The sequence below is a fragment of the Narcine bancroftii genome, chromosome 2 (assembly GCF_036971445.1).
Source record: "Narcine bancroftii isolate sNarBan1 chromosome 2, sNarBan1.hap1, whole genome shotgun sequence".
NCBI classification, from domain to species: Eukaryota; Metazoa; Chordata; class Chondrichthyes; order Torpediniformes; family Narcinidae; genus Narcine; species Narcine bancroftii.
The window spans coordinates 179288975-179306891 of record NC_091470.1 but is presented as its reverse complement, the minus strand read 5'-3'; the positions used below and the strand labels follow the sequence as shown (position 1 = coordinate 179306891).

At 48.9% G+C, this 17917-nt stretch overlaps 1 protein-coding gene across 1 annotated transcript; it reads right to left on the bottom strand.

Annotated features, from left to right (window-relative positions):
- Nucleotides 1-5619: 5619 nt before the first annotated feature.
- On the bottom strand, nt 5620-17733 carry LOC138754675 (nurim-like). Its single transcript, XM_069919331.1, has 4 exons — nt 17540-17733; nt 11817-12019; nt 10094-10270; nt 5620-9277 (listed from the first exon to the last, which is right to left on the bottom strand). The coding sequence occupies exons 1-4, from the start codon at nt 17673-17675 to the stop codon at nt 8960-8962; spliced, it is 834 nt and encodes a 277-aa protein (XP_069775432.1). The 5' UTR covers nt 17676-17733; the 3' UTR covers nt 5620-8959.
- Between the last annotated feature and the right edge of the window lie 184 nt (nt 17734-17917).

Sequence of the window (17917 nt, the reverse complement as noted above, 5' to 3'; positions counted from 1 at the left end):
GTCCAGCCTGTTTTACCTGCTGCCGCGTCGACGTAGGTAACAAAACAAACAAGGTGCAGTTGGACAAGGAACTCGGGGCAGGTTGGCAAAGGCAGGGCTGGATCTCAGAATCAGGTTCATTTCCATGAACGCGAGAAACAAGAAACTGGTGCCGCCCTGCTCCACTATTCAATGAGGTTTCAGATCCATTGTCAGGACATCACATCCACCGGAGAGCAGTGATTCTCAACCTTCCCTTCCCACCTGAACCAACCCTTTACTAATCACAGAGCAGCGCTGGCGTAGGGAAGGGAAGGCCGAGAACCCCTGCTCCAGACCCAATTGTTACTAAAATATTTTGCTTGAGAAAAATGGTCGTTGGCCATTTCCTTTGGAGCCCTAAAACCCTGCACATAACGAGTCAACGAGGGACGATTCAAACAGTGGGGTTTCAAACTTTTTCTTCCCACCCACATCCCACCTTAAGCAACCCCTTACTGATCACAGAGCCCCGATGGCCTAGGGATGATTTAAAGTGGGATGGGGATGGGAAGGGAAGGTTGAGAATCACTGCCCCAGACCTCGCTCATTTGATACCGTATTGCCATGAACAAGTTGCGAAATTCATTGTTTTGCGGCAGGGTCACGGTGCAAACCATTTCACAATGAATCAAAATAATGCACAAAAAGCCACGCCGTGTCTGGTGTCCGTTCAGGAATCTGGTGGCAGGGGGAGGGGAAGAAGCTGTCCTTGTGCCGCTGGGAACTCATCTTCAGGCTCCTCTACCTCCTTCCCGATGGTAGCAGACTGAAGAGGGCCTGGCCTGGGTGGTGGGGTCTTGGAGGATAGATGGCGCCTCTTGAAGATGGTCTTCGATGGAGTGAAGCCTGGTGCCTGTGATGGTGCTAGCCAAGTTCACCACTCCTTGTCCTGTGCATTGGCACTTCCACACCACAACAATGACAGACCGAATCTCCTCATGCAGTACAGTCGCTGGCGAGCCTTCTTCCTGACTGCATCGACATGGAGTGAAGACTAATGGCCACGATGGCGCTGAGATCCTTGTTGTATCAGAGAAATTCCCTTTGCCTTATCCATCCCTCCCCACCATCTCTGCAACGTACAACTAACTTGTTTTGGCTTTCCCAGATCTGGCAAAGGATCTTTAACCTGGAATATTAACTCTTTCGATTGGGGACACCAATACCCCCAAGGGTTCACTAAAAGGTTGTGGACACAGCCCAGGATGTCATGGGCAAAACCGTCCCCGCTGTTCGGAACATCGACGGGGAACGCTGCTGTGAGAGAGCAGTGATCATCAAGGATCCACACCTCCCAGCACACGCTCTATTCTCACTGCTGCCATCAGGAAAGAGGTGTCAGTGCCACAAAACTCGCACCACCAGGTTCAGGAACAGCGGCTACCCCTCCACCATCAGACTCCTTAACCAGAACCTTAATCAGGGACTCATTTAAAGACTTGTACTTGTGCACTTTATTGATTTTTTAAATTCTCTCTGTATCGCACAGTTTGTTACATTTCTTTATTTGTTTACATGTTTACGCTGTCTACAGTTTTCTTTGCTCTGCCAATAAGTGGTAATTCTGCCTGGCCCGCAGTGAAAAGAATTTCAGGGTTGTACCTGATGTCATGTATGTTCTCTGCCAATATATCTGAAATCTGAAAAATCTCTCCCCACAAATGCTGCTTGTAGCATTTTAGGTTTTTGCTCTATTTTTAGATTTCTAGATTAGGAACTTGGATTGTAAAATAGGCTACCAATTCATCGCAATAAAATTGTCGTCCGTTTTCAAGGAAGGAATCCCACTGATCGGGCTTGCATGTGAACAATGGCATTCTCTCTCCTTCCCACGGGGATATAGATCACTGCCATCTGTCACATTGAACTGCCCCATGCTGGATTGAGCAGGAGAGTTGACCCCCGTGGGCCAGCGAGAGCCCATTTGCCCCAGTGCCCAGAGGCGATGGGCTCGAATCTTTCTGCTTAAAACTGCATTGTTGTTCGAGACTCTGACCTTTCTGGAGGTTAAAAAAAAGTTTTATCCTTCAAGGAAAAGCGCTTGATTGGATTCTTGCCTCCACTTTGCCTTGGGATGTCTTGAGGCAATTTACACCCGAACACAAAGTCAAATTAAGCTTTTGTTTATTTACATTGTTATTACCAAGGGCACGGTTGGTAAATTCAGGATTTTGTTTTGCAGAGGTTTATATATTTTAATTTAGGCCTATAGCGCAGTAACAGGCCCTTCTGGCCCACAAGCCCGTGCCGCCCAAATACACCCAACTGACCTACGTTTTGAACGGTGGGAGGAAACCGGAGCCCCTGGGGAAAACCCAGCAGGCACCTTGAGAATGTAAAAACTCTTTACAGACAATGCGGGATCTGCACCCCGGTCCTGACCGCGGGCTCTGTAACAGTGTTGTGCTAACCACGTGCTAGAAACCTGAGGTAGTCATTGTCTTGCTGAATGCTTCTCCTTTCTGAATAACTTTCTTTCTTCTTTGGCTTGGCTTCGCGGACCAAGATTTATGGAGGGGTAATGTCCACGTCAGCTGCAGGCTCGTTTGTGGCTGACAAGTCCGATGAGGGACAGGCATAACTACTGATCAGGGATTCTCATGAATCCACAAGTCTTGATACGAACGGACAACAAAGATTTTGCTTCTGAAACACTCTTGGGTGGTACTTTATGGATTTGGGGTTGCTGATCACGAAATTCACGTTAAAAATTTCCCATCACGCACCGTTTTTTAGATAAAACCTATTTTTGTGATTTCCTGTCATATTTTAAGTCTACTTCAAGCGTACAAAACCATGAAGTGCAAAATTCTCGTACTTGGACTTCTTCCCCACTGATCTTGATGCCGTCAGTGACGGACACGGTGAAAGGCTTCACCAGGACATTGCAACTCTGGAAAAGCGGGATCAGAGCAACTGGAATCCGTCAACACCGGCTGACTGTTGTTGGACACTGACACGAGAGGCATCAGATGCTGAGTACAAACGAAAATCAGCGGCAAAACATTTTCAGGTCGTTTGAACTGACGCAACGTGTCAGCGCTATTATGCGATTAAACAGGATAAATTCAGTAAAAGTTAATTTAAAAGTTTCTCCAACTTCCTACGTGATGCAGCAAATCGGAAATTATCTTTGTGTTCAGCTGGAAGTTTCGACCATAATCCCAATTTTTCTTCTGGAAGCAAACCTTCTGAACAAAATTGCTGTCCAGCGTAATCCGACCTGAAAGCTTGCCTGGCCACCTCCCTCCAGGGATGCTATCTGACCCGCTGATTGGGCATCGCTCTGCATTCCTCAAGCCTTCTATTCCCTTTGATCATGCTCTCTCTTAGTTTATCGCTCTGTCCAGCATTTGCAGAGATTTACTCGGATGTTGCCTGGACTTCAGGGACTGAGTTACAGGGAAAGGTTAAACAGGCTAGGACTTTATTCCCCAACCGCTGCGCCGACTGTTCGGTCCCTCACTCTGCAAGGAGGTGCAGGAGCCTGAAGACGAACACAGCGGCGCAAAGACACATTCCTGAATGGTGAATGAACCACAGACACGGCCTCACTTTCTCCTATGTTCTCACATTATTTATTTAGTTATTTTTGAAAGGTAATTTATAGAAATATTTGCACTGCAATGCTGCCGCAAAACAACGAATTTCGTGACTTGCTCTGATTCTGTTGCAAGGCAGATTAAAATGCTTCAACATATCAACGAAACATCTGTTAATTGGACAAGTCTTGGAATGAAAAGCACAGATAATCTGAAGGTCTTCCGCCGCTCTCTGCTACCCCGCTGTGGGCTTCCAGCCAGGGGTTTGTCTTCCCATGATAACGAACTCAAGGCCAGTCTTGGGTGGGGGAGATCTGGCTTAGCCCAGGTTCTTGGTGTTGGTCGAGGACAGAGGTCGGCGAGGAGAAAGAATCGTCGAGGACCCCTTCCAGCCCCGCACACAGCGCCTTTCAGCTGCTCCCGTCGGGGAAGAGATCCAGGAGGCTCCGAGCCATCCCCACCAGGCTGAGGAACAGCTTCTCCCCACGGGCAGTGAGAATACAGAATGACTGAACTAAGTGCGTCCGAGACTCTACCATTTATGAAACAATATTTATCTAGCTTTATGTATGTATAAAAGTACTGCTAGGTGTCAATGCCTCGCAATTTCTCAGCCAAAGGAAATGCAAGGTGCTCCTTCCGTCTGATAGCCTGCAAGGTCACCCTTGGGCAAAGTGTTTAGCCTCTCATACAGGGGCACGTGAAGCCGTGGATCGTTTCAAGCCCGTGCAGAGCCGATGGCAGTCGGACTGGGTGGAAGGAAGGACCCTGCGGAGAAGGGCTGAAACTTCGCAAATGACTAACAAGGCGATGGGGGAAGAATGTGCCAGAGCCGGCAGGAAGATAGTAGAATTTTTGCACGATGACCCTGCTTTGAAAGTGACGTTTTAAAGTCTCAGATCATTCTGTACAGTGGCATATTACCGCCTTTCAGTGACCTTGGCATTTCCACCGCTGCCCCATCTTGGGGAATGGTGGACCTGACACTAAACCGGGATGAGGTAAACTTTACTTACGATCCACTGTGTGAGACAAAATAGTTCAAACAGACACATGAAAAACAAATACACATTTTCCTTCACCCGCACCTTGGAGAAATGTGTGAAATCAAACAGGTTAGCAATAAGGCTATTGCAAAGCCAATGACCTGCGTTCGAATCCCGCGATGTCTGTGAGGAGTTTGTACGCTCTCCCTATCTGTCAAAAAGCACCTGGGGTTGTATGTTAAGTGGGCGGCACGATTTAAATTGCTGGAATTGGCTTCTAGCTTGCTGTAAATATATAAAATTAAATTTAAAACGATTGAAGCTACAACCTCAACAAACAACAATGTTCCTTTACACATCTACCCACATGGTTTAGGTTCGTGAAATGGTGTCAACATCCAGTGATTCGTCTTGTGTAGCAGAACAGGCTTTAAATGACCTGTTAAAGCAGCCAACGGTATTTTATTTAAAATCCCTTAACCACAGGGTCTGTGCCCGAGGTGGTGGTGCCTATATAATTGGCCGCAGCCACAAAGGGTTGCGGACTCCGGAGAAGTCGGAGGAGTGGTGCAGGACATCAGAAAACAGGGAGACCACCGCCCCATTTGAGAGGAACAGAAGAGACAACCCACAGGACAGTGACGGACCAGTGGGCAAGTGCGGGGGGGGGGGGGGCGGCGTTCTGCTTTGGAACGCACAGACAGGGGGCCGGCAGCGACTTGAGGAGAGGAACCCAGACAGGCTGCGGACTGCTGGAGACTGGCTCGTCTGGGTGAAGGGGTTCCACCTTCATGGACCAGGATGAGAGAAGGTGCTGAAGGATTCCTAGTCGTGTCGGAAGCTTGGATCTGGAGGTTGAGTTGCTGATGGTTTGGGCTGGGCTCTGTGTGGCTTCAGGATCGATGGAGGCGAATCCAGGGACACTCGGTGAGGGGACTCTCCTTTCCTTCTCTTTCTCTGACCGTAAGGGGAGCCTGGTAATTTATGCCGATGGTGAAGAAAACAAATTACGTGTAATCGTACACTGTCCTTATTACACGACAATAAATTGAATCTTGAACACTGGTTCATAGATTTACAAATTTTAATTTGTACATTCAACAAAAACTGAGAGCATTCCTTTAACATGACAACTCACCATCCAGTTATTTCAGGCTGTTCAACACGAGGAAATTTCCTTTGTTTAAAGATAAGAATCTTGTTCATATAAAAATAACTTAAAAAATATTTGTCAACGTTAACTTTACGGAGAGTGTGATACACGACTATGTGGCTCGGTACGACCACGCCAGTAACAAATTCGCTGACAATACCACAGCAGTGGATTGTATAAAAAAGGGCGCTAAGCCAGTAGGCAGGAAGGAGGTTAACATTTAGCTGAACGATGCACCAACAACAACCTCGCACTCAAGGTCACCAAAACCAAGCTGATGGCTGAATTCAGGAAAGGAAAGTCAGAGGTGGACGATCCAGGGATCACTGGCGGGGGGGGGGGGGGGGGGGGGGTGTCAGAAGTGGGGAGGGTGAGCACATTTAAGTTCTTGGGTGCCACTACCTTGGAGGATTTTTCCTGGACCCAACACATTAATGGCATCATGAAGAAAGCACGTCAGCGCCTCACCTTCGTCAGGAGCTTGCGGAGGTTCGGTTCAACCGGAAACCTTGGCAAACTTCCACAGATGTATATTGCAAAATGTGCTGACCAGCTGCATCATGGCCTCTGGGTGTAAAGCCCTACAAAAGCTAGTTGGCACAGCCCAGGTCATCACTGGCAAAACACTGCCTCTCCCCTGCATCGATGGGGAATGCCTCCGTAGGAGAGCAGCAGTGATCATCAAGGACCCACCCAACCCAGCACACGTTCTCTTCTTGCTGCTGCCATCAGGAAAGAAGTATCGATCCCACAAGACTCTCACCCACCAGGTTCAGGCAGGGTCCTCAACAATGGCAAGGTTGGTGAATCAGTTAGCGCAACGCCTCTACAGTGCTAGCGATTGGGACCAAACCGGGGATTGCATCCCACGTTGCTGTAAGGAGTTTGTACGTTCTCCCCATACCTGCGTGGGTTTCCTCTGGGGACTCCGGTCTCCTACCAACTTCCAAAGAACGTACTGGGAGTTCAGGCTAATGGGGTGCAAGTTGGGTTGCATGGACTCGTGGGCCAAAATGGCCTGTTACCGTGCTGTACGTGTAAATTAAAAAAACTCAGAGACTCTCTTAGTCGTTGCACATTATTTATGACTGGATTTTTTTTCCTGCATTTGCACAGTTTTCTCTCTCAATGTACGCATCTTTTTCTTGGGTACTGTTCATACGACCAATTAATGGCGATTCTGCCTGGCCCGCAGGAAAAAAAATATCTCAGGGTTGTGATGTGTGATGGCATGTAAGTACCGGACAATAAATTTGAAGAAACCCGACAAATGCTGGAGAAACTAAGCGGGTCAGACAGTGTAAACAAAGGTAAACCTGCATAGCCAATGTTTCGGGCTCCAGCCTTTCATCCAGGTGAAGTCCGCTGCCTGACCTGCTGAGTTTCTCCAGCATCGCGCTTTTGCTTCAATCACGGTGTCTGCGGACGTTAGTGTTTTCCTCTTGACGATAAATTATCGGTGGCTGGGGGGCATCGCAGTTAATTGATCCAGGAACTCACGTCACTGTGGACTTTCGCTCCCATCCCTCGGTTGAAGACGTGAAGGGATAGGTGCTGACTCCGGTGCCCTCCCATATGGCAATTCTGTCCCGTGCCAACAGTGGCCATTGGTTGGATGTGATCAGTGGGAGGGTGAGAGCGAAGAGGAGGAATAGTATCTTGATGCAGAAGGCAGCGGGGGCTCTGGAAGGCAGGGGCACAAACTCACGCCATGTTTAAAGCGTGTCCCTGTTGCCTGATGTGTATTTGAAGAGCCATGACCTGCAGGGCTACGGACCCAGCACAGGAAGGTGAGCTGAGGCTCGGCACCTCTTCCACAAGCAAATGTCGTATGTTACCGTATATCCTTGTGCACATGTCGATAGCATGTTATGGTCAACCCACCATATTTGCCCCCAAAATTGCGCATTTATTCTGGCCAGTTTAATTATTGGACCACCTCTTTCTGGCTTCAACCACCCGCCCTCTGGAGCTTCTGACGACCAGGCCACGGATGATCTCCCCAGCCGCCTGCCAACCGGAGCTCCCGACGCCCCAACCGTGGATCCTCACTCCAGCCATCTGGCATCTGAAGCTCCTGACTTGTTGAACAACGCAGGTATGTACTCCTTCAAAGGTAGTATTCGTGTAAAGATCAACACCATCACAGCCCCCAAATTTGACTCGAAAAATAAGTTCAAAAAACTCGACTATTTCACGTAGTTATATGGTAATTAAGTTACACCTTACTCTGGTTCTTCTAATGAGTTAGGGTACATCTGACATTGATCCTACTGAGAAATTAACTAACTTGTGCCTTGCACTGGTTATTCTGGGGAATAACTAACTTGTGCCTTGCACTGGTTATTCTGGGAAATTACTAACTTGTCCCTTGCACTGGTTATTCAGGGGAATAACTAACTTGTCCCTTGCACTGGTTATTCTGGGGAATAACTAACTTGTCCCGTGCACTGTTTTTTTCTGGGGAATAATTAACTTGTCCCTTGCACTGGATATTCTGGGGAATAACTAACTTGTCCCTTGCACTGGATATTCAGGGGAATAACCAACTTGTCCCTTGCACTGGTTATTCTGGGGAATAACTAACTTGTCCCGTGCACTGGTTATTCTGGGGAATAACTAACTTGTCCCTTGTACTGGTTATTCTGGGGAATAACTAACTTGTCCCTTGCACTGGTTATTCTGGGGAATAACTTGTCCCTTGCACTTGTTATTCTGGGGAGGTAACTAACTTGTCCCTTGCACAGGTTATTCTGGGGAATAACTAACTTGCCCCGTGCACTGGTTATTTGGGGAATAACTGGTCCCTTGCACTGGTTATTCTGGGGAGGTAACTAACGTCCCTTGCACTGGTTATTCTGGGGAATAACTAACTTGTCCCTTGAACTGTCTATTCTGGCGATGCTTGCCTGAGTGATTAGAGCCAGCTAAGACTGGATGAAAGTCTGTTCTATCCACTGACAGCAGGGAATCAATGATAAGGCACGGCAGCAGCATGGGTGAAAGACTGAGAACTTTGGGCGTGGAGGGTAGTCAAAGGCACATGGCTGAGGCAGAATAAACAGCTTTGCTCCACAGCTTTCAGGTCTATCCTTGGAGTAAGAGATATGGTTAAGATCACTGACCATTTCACAATTCTGTTGTGCCTCTCCTTCTCGATGTCAAAAGGCTCCAGTTATTTGCAGTCGAGTCTTGTGATCACTGGGGAGAGGGTGAACGGATAGCGGCGACTGGTGGTCCTTGGCCAGGGACCGTGGCTAATCTTGGCTTTCGCTGAAGCCATTGCGAGTGGCCAGCTGGGAGTAGGCGGCCTCCTCCCGGGAGAAGATCTCGAGCTTCTTGCTGAGCTGGGAGCGCAGGTAGTAGTAGTCCTGCTGATCCAGGCTATGGCCACATACCAGGTACAGGGTGAAGGTGGCGGAGAGCAGGAGCCTGTCCAGGGACAGGCTGGGCACCATCCACAGGATGGCCAGGAACTCCAAGAAGACGGGGTGCCGCAGGTGGCCATAAAGACGCTGAGCCCTCTGTGATTTTAGCTGCATTGGGTCCCCAAGGGCAAGGCAGTGGTAGTAAACCTGTGGGACAGCAGGACGGTTAGACACTGACTACATATGAGGAAGGACTGCAACTTCAATCCAAACTTTTGGAAGTCTGGGGAGAACACCACTGACCAGAGTGTTGCCGGCACTGAGTTTTAGCCTGGCCGTCAGAAGCAAGTCATCAGGGCTCTCATTCTGGGTCCAGTGATCATAATGCCATTAGTTTCAAGTTAATTATGGAAAGGCATAGGTCTGGGCCTTGGGTTGAGATTCTAAATTGGAGAAAGGCCAATTCTGAGGGAATTGAAGAGGATCTGGAATGGATGTTGTTTTCGGGCAATGATGAGTGAGGCAAGTGGAAGACGTTCAAAAGATGAAATTGAGAGTGCAGAGCTTGTATGTTTCCTGACCAGATTAAAGGCAAAGTTAGCAGGCAGAGGGAACCTTGGTTTTTGAGGGATGTGGGGATCTGGTTCAAGAGGTGTGTAGCAGGCAAATGAGGTCCTTGAGGAGTATTAAAAATGCAAGAAGCACCTCAAGAAAGAAATCAGGTTGCTTTGACAGACAATGTGAAATCAATCAATTACTACAAAGGGCGGCATGAGAGCATTGTGTGGTCTGCCAGCTAGGGGAAAGAAATTTGTTTGTTGGCGCGTGATTTCACATTTTTGAGTCCTCTCCATGATGACATACTACTCAACCCTTCCAGACCCTGCAGGTGGGAAAGATTTTTCTGCATTGATCAGAGGGTGTTTCACCTCGACCCTCAGCAGTGCCCTTCTCCTGCCGACTGCATTAGCAACTGCATGGATGTTAGAGCTGCGACCAACTTACCAGGAACCTGCCACTCACCTGCTTAAGCCCCATGAGCTCAGCGTAGTCGAAAACCAGGACGATGCTGAAGATGATGAGCCAGGCGATGACGTGAACAATGAAGCAGATGAGTCGGAACCAGGTGGCCCAGGGCTCTCGGCAGACGTTCCACAAGAAGGGGGCGGCTTGGATCGGCTCCCAATACCGCATCAGCAACTTGTGGGTGAATGGAGGCAGTTAGCTGGAGAGATGGAACTGAATCGTTGAGTATCAGAGATAACAGTCCTGCGTGCTAGCCATGCAAGTCAACTCAGACAGCAGGCAGCACAATAGCAAAAACCGCACAAGTTGGCAGCCACGTGGTACAGTTGGTGGCTTGGTCGGCACAGTGGTTAGTGGGACGCCGTTACTTCATCAGCTATAGGGTCCAGGGTTCGAAGCCTGGGCTGTCTGTAAGGAGTTTGTACGCAGTCCCTGTGTCTTCGTGGGTTTTCCCTGCATGCTCTAGTTTCCTCTCACCCTTCAAAACACACCGGGGCTGCAGGTTAATTAGGTATAATTGTGTGGCATGGTTCGTGGGCCAGAAGGGGGTGTTACCGTGCTGTCCGGATATATCATACTCTGATCCGGGACCACAAATCTTATTGATTATGATTAATTGTTCTGAGCTGCTGTTATGATATTCTGAAAGGTATAATGTTGTGACTTTAAATATTCTATTAATGGGCCATGTATTATAATGATTGGAATATTCTAATATTGGTGGAATGTTGTGACACATCCCTGCAGCATCAGGGCATTTATAGTGACTTCTATTCATTATGGATCAATATGATTTAAATTTAAACATACAGCATGGTAACAGGGCCTTTCAGCCCGTGCTGCCCAATTAATTTACAACCCTGGTATGTTTTGCAGGGCGGGAGGAAACTGGAGAGCCTGAAGGATACCCACGCAGACATTGGTGGGGGGGGGGGGAAACGTAGAAACTCCTTACACAATACGGATTGATTCTGAGGTGTTGATGAGGCTCCATGGGGCACTGGTGAGACCTCATTTTGGGCCCCTTATCTGAGAAAGGATGTGATGTTGTTGGAGAGGGTGCAGAGATTTACTAGGATGATTCCTGGAATGCAAGGGCTAACGTACAAGGAGCGTTTGGCAGCTTTGGGTTTGTATTCATTGGAGTATAGGAGAACTCATAGAGGCTTTTCGTATTTTGAAAGGTTTAGATAGAGTGGATGTGGGTAAGATGCTTCCCTTGGTGGGTGAATCAAGGACAAGGGGGTGGGGGGGGGGGGTCATAGTTTGAAAATTAGAGGTTATCCATATAAAACAGAAATTAGGAAGAACTTCATTAGCCAGAGGGTTGTGGATCTGTGGAACTCGCTGCTGCACACAGCAGTGGAAGCCAGATCACTAGGAGTATTTAAACAAGAAATAGACAAGTATCTCATTAGGGGGGGGGGGGGGGGTGTATCAAAGGATATGGGGAAAAGGCTGGAAATTGGAACTAGTGTAGAGTAGCTGAGTGTAGATTTATGGAACAGACTTGATGGGCTGAGTGGCCCATTTTTGTTCCTTTGTCTTGTGTGTATGAACATTAATTAGATTTGTGCCATTGTAATATTTTAATTCTGGAAGAATAAATTCATAGAAGATTTATAACACAGAGGGAGACGACATTCTGATATTCCAGCATTCATACAACTCCTCCTTACCAAAGGCTGGAGTGGGGGAGTGAGAACAACCAGGCACCTACCTGCAGAGAGGCTGCTGTGCAAAACACGTAGAGTGACCTCTGGAGAACTCCAAAGCAGGGCAGCATCCAGTTCTTCACGGTCTCTGCTGCCATGAGGCTGTGTTGTAGAATGAAGCCTGCAAGGAGTGCCAGGTCGAAGAGGAGGGTCAGGAGAACTTCCCGGTCTCCAAGGGCGGACGGCCAATCCGTGTACTCGGGTACGTCTAGGGGAATAATCGTAGCTGGTCAGGCCGTTGAAGGAAAGGCAGTTCAGTAAAATACACAGGTAAATAAAAAGTCTGCAGTTGCTGTAAAAACCGAGGCAGGTCAGGCAGCATCCATGGGAAGTGATAGAGAGTTGATATTACGGGTGAAAACCCTTCACCAGGAACAGTTCTTGGTGCTATTCCTGACGAAGGATTTTTGGCCCCAAATGTTGAATGTCTACATTCCATGGATGCAACATGATCTGCTGAGATCCTGCAATACTCTCTTTGTACATTTCACCACCAGTACAGCAATCATTTAAATTCAGGAGAATGGTGGGGGGGGGGTGGGAATCTCACTTAAATGTTTTGAATGTGGAAAGGCGTGGACAGAGTAGATGTAGAAAGGTTGTTCCCCACAGCGGGAGAGTCCAGGACAAGAGGACTGAAGGGCGTCCGCTTAGAACAGAGATGCGGAGGAATTTCTTCAGCCAGAGGGTAGTGAGTCTGTGGAATTTATGGCCACGGGTGGTCGTGGAGGCCGGGTCATTGGGAATATTTAAGGCAGATACTGATGGGTTCTTGATTAGCCAGGGCATCAAAGGTGATGGGGAGAAGGCTGGGCAGTGCGGCTGAGGGAAAATGGATCAGCTCATGACTAAATGGTGGGGCAGACTGGCTTGTATCTTATGGTCTCATCAGATGCAGTGTTCCGCAAGAGGAAAACATCAGTACCACCAACCCCCCCCACCCCCGACCTCATGTCTGACGTGTGCTCTCACACTTTAATGACACAGAGCTCATTTTCCACCATTTTCACCTCAGTGCTGATCTCTCCTCCCCTCCCCTCCCGCAAGCAACAACCCTATCTCGTCTTCAACACCTCCCCCCTCCCAACCTTTACTTGGTTACCCCTCTGCCCTCTCACTCCTTCTTGACCCTTTAATTTCTAATCTCTGGAAGGATTTGGTGTTGCCCTGAGAGCACATAGGACCGGTGGAGCAATATTAGTCGAACAGCTCTGGATCACCTCGAAACTGCAACTCATTTATATGCTCTTCATAGACTACAGCTCAGTCTTCAATACCATTATTCTCATAGTGCTGGGCAAGAAATTCCAAACCCTGGGTCTCTGCACCCCCCCACCTCCACAAACGGAAGACCAGTCAGTACAAATCAAAAAAGTGCCTCCTCCTCATGGACGATCATCTCAGGTGCACCTCAAGGATATGTTCTTAGCCCACTGCTCTACTCACTCTACACCTATGACTGTGTGGCCAAGCCCAATTCAAGTGCCACCTACAAGTTTTCCGAAGACACCACAGTTGTCGGCAGAATCACAAACAGCAATGAGGAAGCGTCCAGGAGGGAGGTAGATCAGCTCATTGAGTGGTGTCACAACAACTTGCACTCAACATTAGCAAATCCAAGGAGATGATTGTGGACTTCAGGCAGAAGTCAGGAGAATAGGATGCAGACCTCATTGAGGGCTCAGTAGTGGAGAGGTTCAAGAACTTCAAAATCGTGGGTGTCAACATCTCTAAGGATCTGTCCTGGAGCCTCCCTGTCCATGAAATCTCAAAGAAGGCTCGCCAGCAGCAATACTTTGTGAGGAGTTTGAAGAGATTCAGTATGTCACCAAAGACTGTCTTAAGAAAGCAGCCGCTCTCCTCCAAGACCCCCAGCACTCAGGCCATGCTCTCTTCACTCTGCTCCCATCAAGAAGGATGTCCAGGAGCCTGAAGACGATCACCCAACGGCACAAGGACGGCTTCTTCCCCTCCGCCAACAGATTCCTGAATGATCAGTGAATCACGGACACAGCCTTACCTTGACTATTAAAATTTATTTTTTTGTAAGGTGGTTTACATAAATGTTTGCACTGCAATGCTGCCACAAAACAATGAATTTTGTGACAATAAATTCTGATTCAATGGATTGAAGATATTTCTAACATTTGTCCAGCACTGGAGGGGCACTGCATTTTCGCTGTTAGATTATCTGCCTGCTATTGTCCGTACAAAATTTAGTTTAGTTGTAAGATCTGCCCAGTTCATTGCTGGCCTGTGAATGTCTGGCATGATCTTTATGCTACATCCTGTTGCATTTAAGAGACTACATCTGGAACTTCCCTCTGACACGCCATGAAAGATGTTCTATCTGTTGTTCCCCTGCCTTTGCTGCATCTGTAATTGGGCGGCAGGGCCAGTGCGACACTGTTACAGCGCCAGTGATCTGGCTTTGAATCCTGCGCTGTCTGTAAGAAGTTTGGATCTTCTCCCCGTGTCTGCGTGGGTTTCCTTCGGGAAACTTCAAAACATACATGGGGTTGGAGGCAGATTGGGTGTAAGGGGCAGCATGGGTCGAAAGGGACTGTTACCATGCTTTATGTCTAAATGAAAAGCGTGAAGGGCACTGTCAAGAGGAACAAGTTACTGGGCAATAAGTTCGGGAAATAATTTGGGGTGGCAGGGTTAGTGCCAACAACCCTAGTTTGAATCCTCAGTCTGTGAGAAGATTGCATGTCCTCCCCGGGGGCTCCTGTTTCCTCCCACCGTTCAAAATGTTCCTGGGGTTATCGGTTAATTAGCTGTAATTGGGCAGCATGGGTACAAATGACCAGAATCGGCTTCTACCTCGCTGGAAATAAAAAATTAATTTTAAAATAAAGTATCCCCAGTAACATTTGCTTTCTGCTACCTCGTACTATACATTTCTTCACCACTGAGGTCATTCAGCCCATCAAGAACAATTTCTACTCTAACCTATTCTATCTCAATTAGCACCCCCAGTCCCAATTGTCTACCACACACCAACAGGCTGGGGGCTAATTGACCCACCTCCAGAGGTGCAGTTTTTGCCATCTGCTGCCTCCTGCAGGGCTGGAGGACCAGCATTTTACTCTTTCCGCACACCATCCCTTACAGGGCTGGAAGACATCTGGTGCCTCCTGCAAAGTCAGAATTTATTGCCATAACATAGAATAGAAGAAGACAGCACAGAACAGGCCATGCAGCCCACAATGTTGTGCTGACCCCTATATACCAACCAAAAAAAACCCTCCCTATCCCATAGCCCTCGATTTTTCTTTCAAACATGTGCTTGTCTAAGAGTCTCTTCAATGCCCCTATTGTTCCAGCCTCCACCACATGTGGTGGTGCATTCCAGGCCCCCACGACTTCTGTGTAAAAAAACAGCGCTGATGTCTCCCCTAAACTTCCCTCCCTTCACTTTGGACAGACATTCTCTGGTGTTTGCTGATCCTGCTCTGGGAAACAGGCACTGGCCGTCCACCTTATCCATGCCTCTCATAATCTTGTTGACCTTGATGAAGTCTCCTTTCATCCTTCTTCATTCCAAAGAGAAAAGACCCAGCTCTGCTAACCTTGCCTCACAAGACTTATTTTACCAATGAATGCAACTCCCGGTGAATCTCCTCAGCATTCTCTCCATAGCTTCCACATCCTTCCTATAATCAGGTGACCAGAACTGAACCCGTGCCACGAAATTAGGTGCAAGAATGGTATAAATTATATTTTAAAAGTTAGTGCAAAAAAAAGGCGAGGTAGTGTCCGCTGTCCATTCAGAAATCTGATGGTGGAGGGGAAGATGCCGTTTTTGTACCGTTGGATGTTCGTCTTCAGGCTCCTGTACCTCCTTCCTGATGGGAGGGTTAGTTTTCTGGCTGACTTCCACTGCAGGATCAGAGGGAGTAGCACCTGAATTGGAAGGGTGGAGAGGAGATTTATCAGGATATTGCCTGGATTGGAGAACTCGTCACACGTATCAAGATTAGCAGAGCTTTTCTCTTTGGAGCGATGAAGGACGAGTCACGTCTTAAAAGAAGTGTATAAGATTATGAGGGGCTCAGATAGGGTGGTCAGCCAGCACCGTTTCCCTGAGGCAACAGTAGCGAATAGCAGAAGTCATCTGTACTAGGGAAAGGGAGGAAAGCCTAGAGGAGGTGTACATTTTTTTTTTACATAGAGAGTGGTGGGTGCCTGGAATGTATAGTTGAGGCTGGTACAGTAGAGACATTCAAAAGACTCTAATAGAATTTTAAAAAATCATGAAAGGAATAGTTAAGATAGAGGTAGGTAAATTGTTTTCTTTGTTGGGGGAAGGGGGGGGAGAGAGGTGATCCAGGGTAGTAGATTTAGGATGGAGATGAGGAACTGCTTTTCCCTGGAGGAGGGGGGAAGGGGGAAATCTGTGGAATTTGCTGCTCATTGAAGAAGTGGAGGCAACTTCTATAAATATATTTAAGACAAGTTTGGGTAGATTTTTACATAGTGGGGGGGAATTAAGGGATATGGAAAAAAGGGTGCAGATGAGCCGATCATCAGATCAACCATCTCGTTGAACGGCTGAATCCTGCTCCTCGTTCAGGCTTACTTTCAGTGCAGTATCAGAGGGAGTAGTTTCAGAATTTGAGGAATGTAGACAGTATAGAGAAGATAGAGATTTACCAGGATGTTGCCTCGATGGATAACATGTCACATGAAGTAAAGTTGACACAGCTTGGAGCTTTTCCCTTTGGAGCGACAAAGAATGAGAAGTGGTTTAATAGAGATGTATAAATATGAGAGGCGTAGATAAGGTGGACAGACAGCCCCCTTTACCCCAGGGCAGGATCAGCAAACACCAGAGTCTGAACAAGGTGAAGGAAAATTCCATGGAGATACCAGTGTCCAGGGCAGGTGCCAAGGTCCCATGGGGGGGGGGGGGGGAATGGGATGGGAGGCACCAAGGTCCCACCTGGCGGGGGAATGAGAGGCGCCAAGGTCCCATGGGGGGAGATGGGAGGCGCCAAGGTCCCACGGGGGGGAGATGGGAGGCGCCAAGGTCCCACTGGGGGAGATGGGAGGCGCCAAGGTCCCATGGGAGATGGGAGGTGCCAAGGTCCACCGGGGGGAGATGGGAGGAGCCAAGGTCTCACGGGGAAGATGGGAGGAGCCAAGGTTCACGGGGGGAGATGGGAGGAGCCAAGGTCCCACTGGGGTGGGGGGGGACAATGGAAGGCACAAAGTTCCCACAGGGGTGGGATGAGCCACCGAGGTCTCATGGGGGAGATGGGTGGGGTGAATGGAAGGCGCCGAGGTCCCATGGGGGGAGATGGGAGGTGCCAAGGTCTCACGGGGGGAGATGGGAGGTGCCATGGTTCCACCGGTGGGGTGGGGGGTTTAAAGTGGTGGGTGCCTGGAATGCATTGATGGAGGCTGGTACAATAGAGACATTCAGAAGACTCTTAGAAACATGGAAAGAAGAAAAATAGAGGGTTATGGGGTGGTGGGGGAGTTAGATGGTTGAGGAGCTGGTTACCATGGGCCAGCACCACATGGTGGGCCGAATGGCCCGTGACTGTGCTGAAATGTTCTGTCATCCAGCCCCTTGTTGCCTAGATTGAAGCCAGGGTCCAGCAGGGCCCAGTTCCCTGGGGCCTTGGCGACCCCAGCCCGGCCACCACCATGGCCAGGACAGGACCAGGACCAGGTCCAAGGCCCCGCCAGGACCAGGCCCCGCCCTCCCCTCTCTCACCCGCCGCCGGCCTGCCGCTCTCCCCGTAGATTTGCCGCAGCGAGACGAAGGCCACGAACTCCACCGCGCTCCACGACACGAAGACGAAGTTGGCCAGCGACAGGAACACCAGCGCGGTCGCCTGCAGCGCCGCCATGGCAACAGCTGGTGGAGGGGTCAGTTTCCGGCTCGCCAAGGCTTCCGACCGGCTGCGGAGGGAGAGGAGCATGCGCAGTGGCTGCTGCTGCTGGGGTGCCGGGTAGCATGCGCAGTGATGCTGCTGCTGCGGTGCCGGGTGAGCATGCGCGGGGGGCCGCTCTCTGCCCATTGTCCCTGATGGTGGATCAGAATCAGAATTGATTGTCATGGACATATCACTAAATTCACTGTTTTGGGGTA

Excerpts from the sequence above, each read along its gene's own strand:
- LOC138754675 (XM_069919331.1), bottom strand. The coding sequence starts at position 17,675 with ATGGCGGCGCTGCAGGCGACCGCGCTGGTGTTCCTGTCGCTGGCCAAC. Across the intron at positions 10,271-11,816 it reads GCACAGCAGCCTCTCTGCAG|TTGCTGATGCGGTATTGGGA; the intron begins GTAGGTGCCTGG and ends TTCACCCACAAG. Across the intron at positions 9,278-10,093 it reads AGCTCATGGGGCTTAAGCAG|GTTTACTACCACTGCCTTGC; the intron begins GTGAGTGGCAGG and ends GCTGTCCCACAG.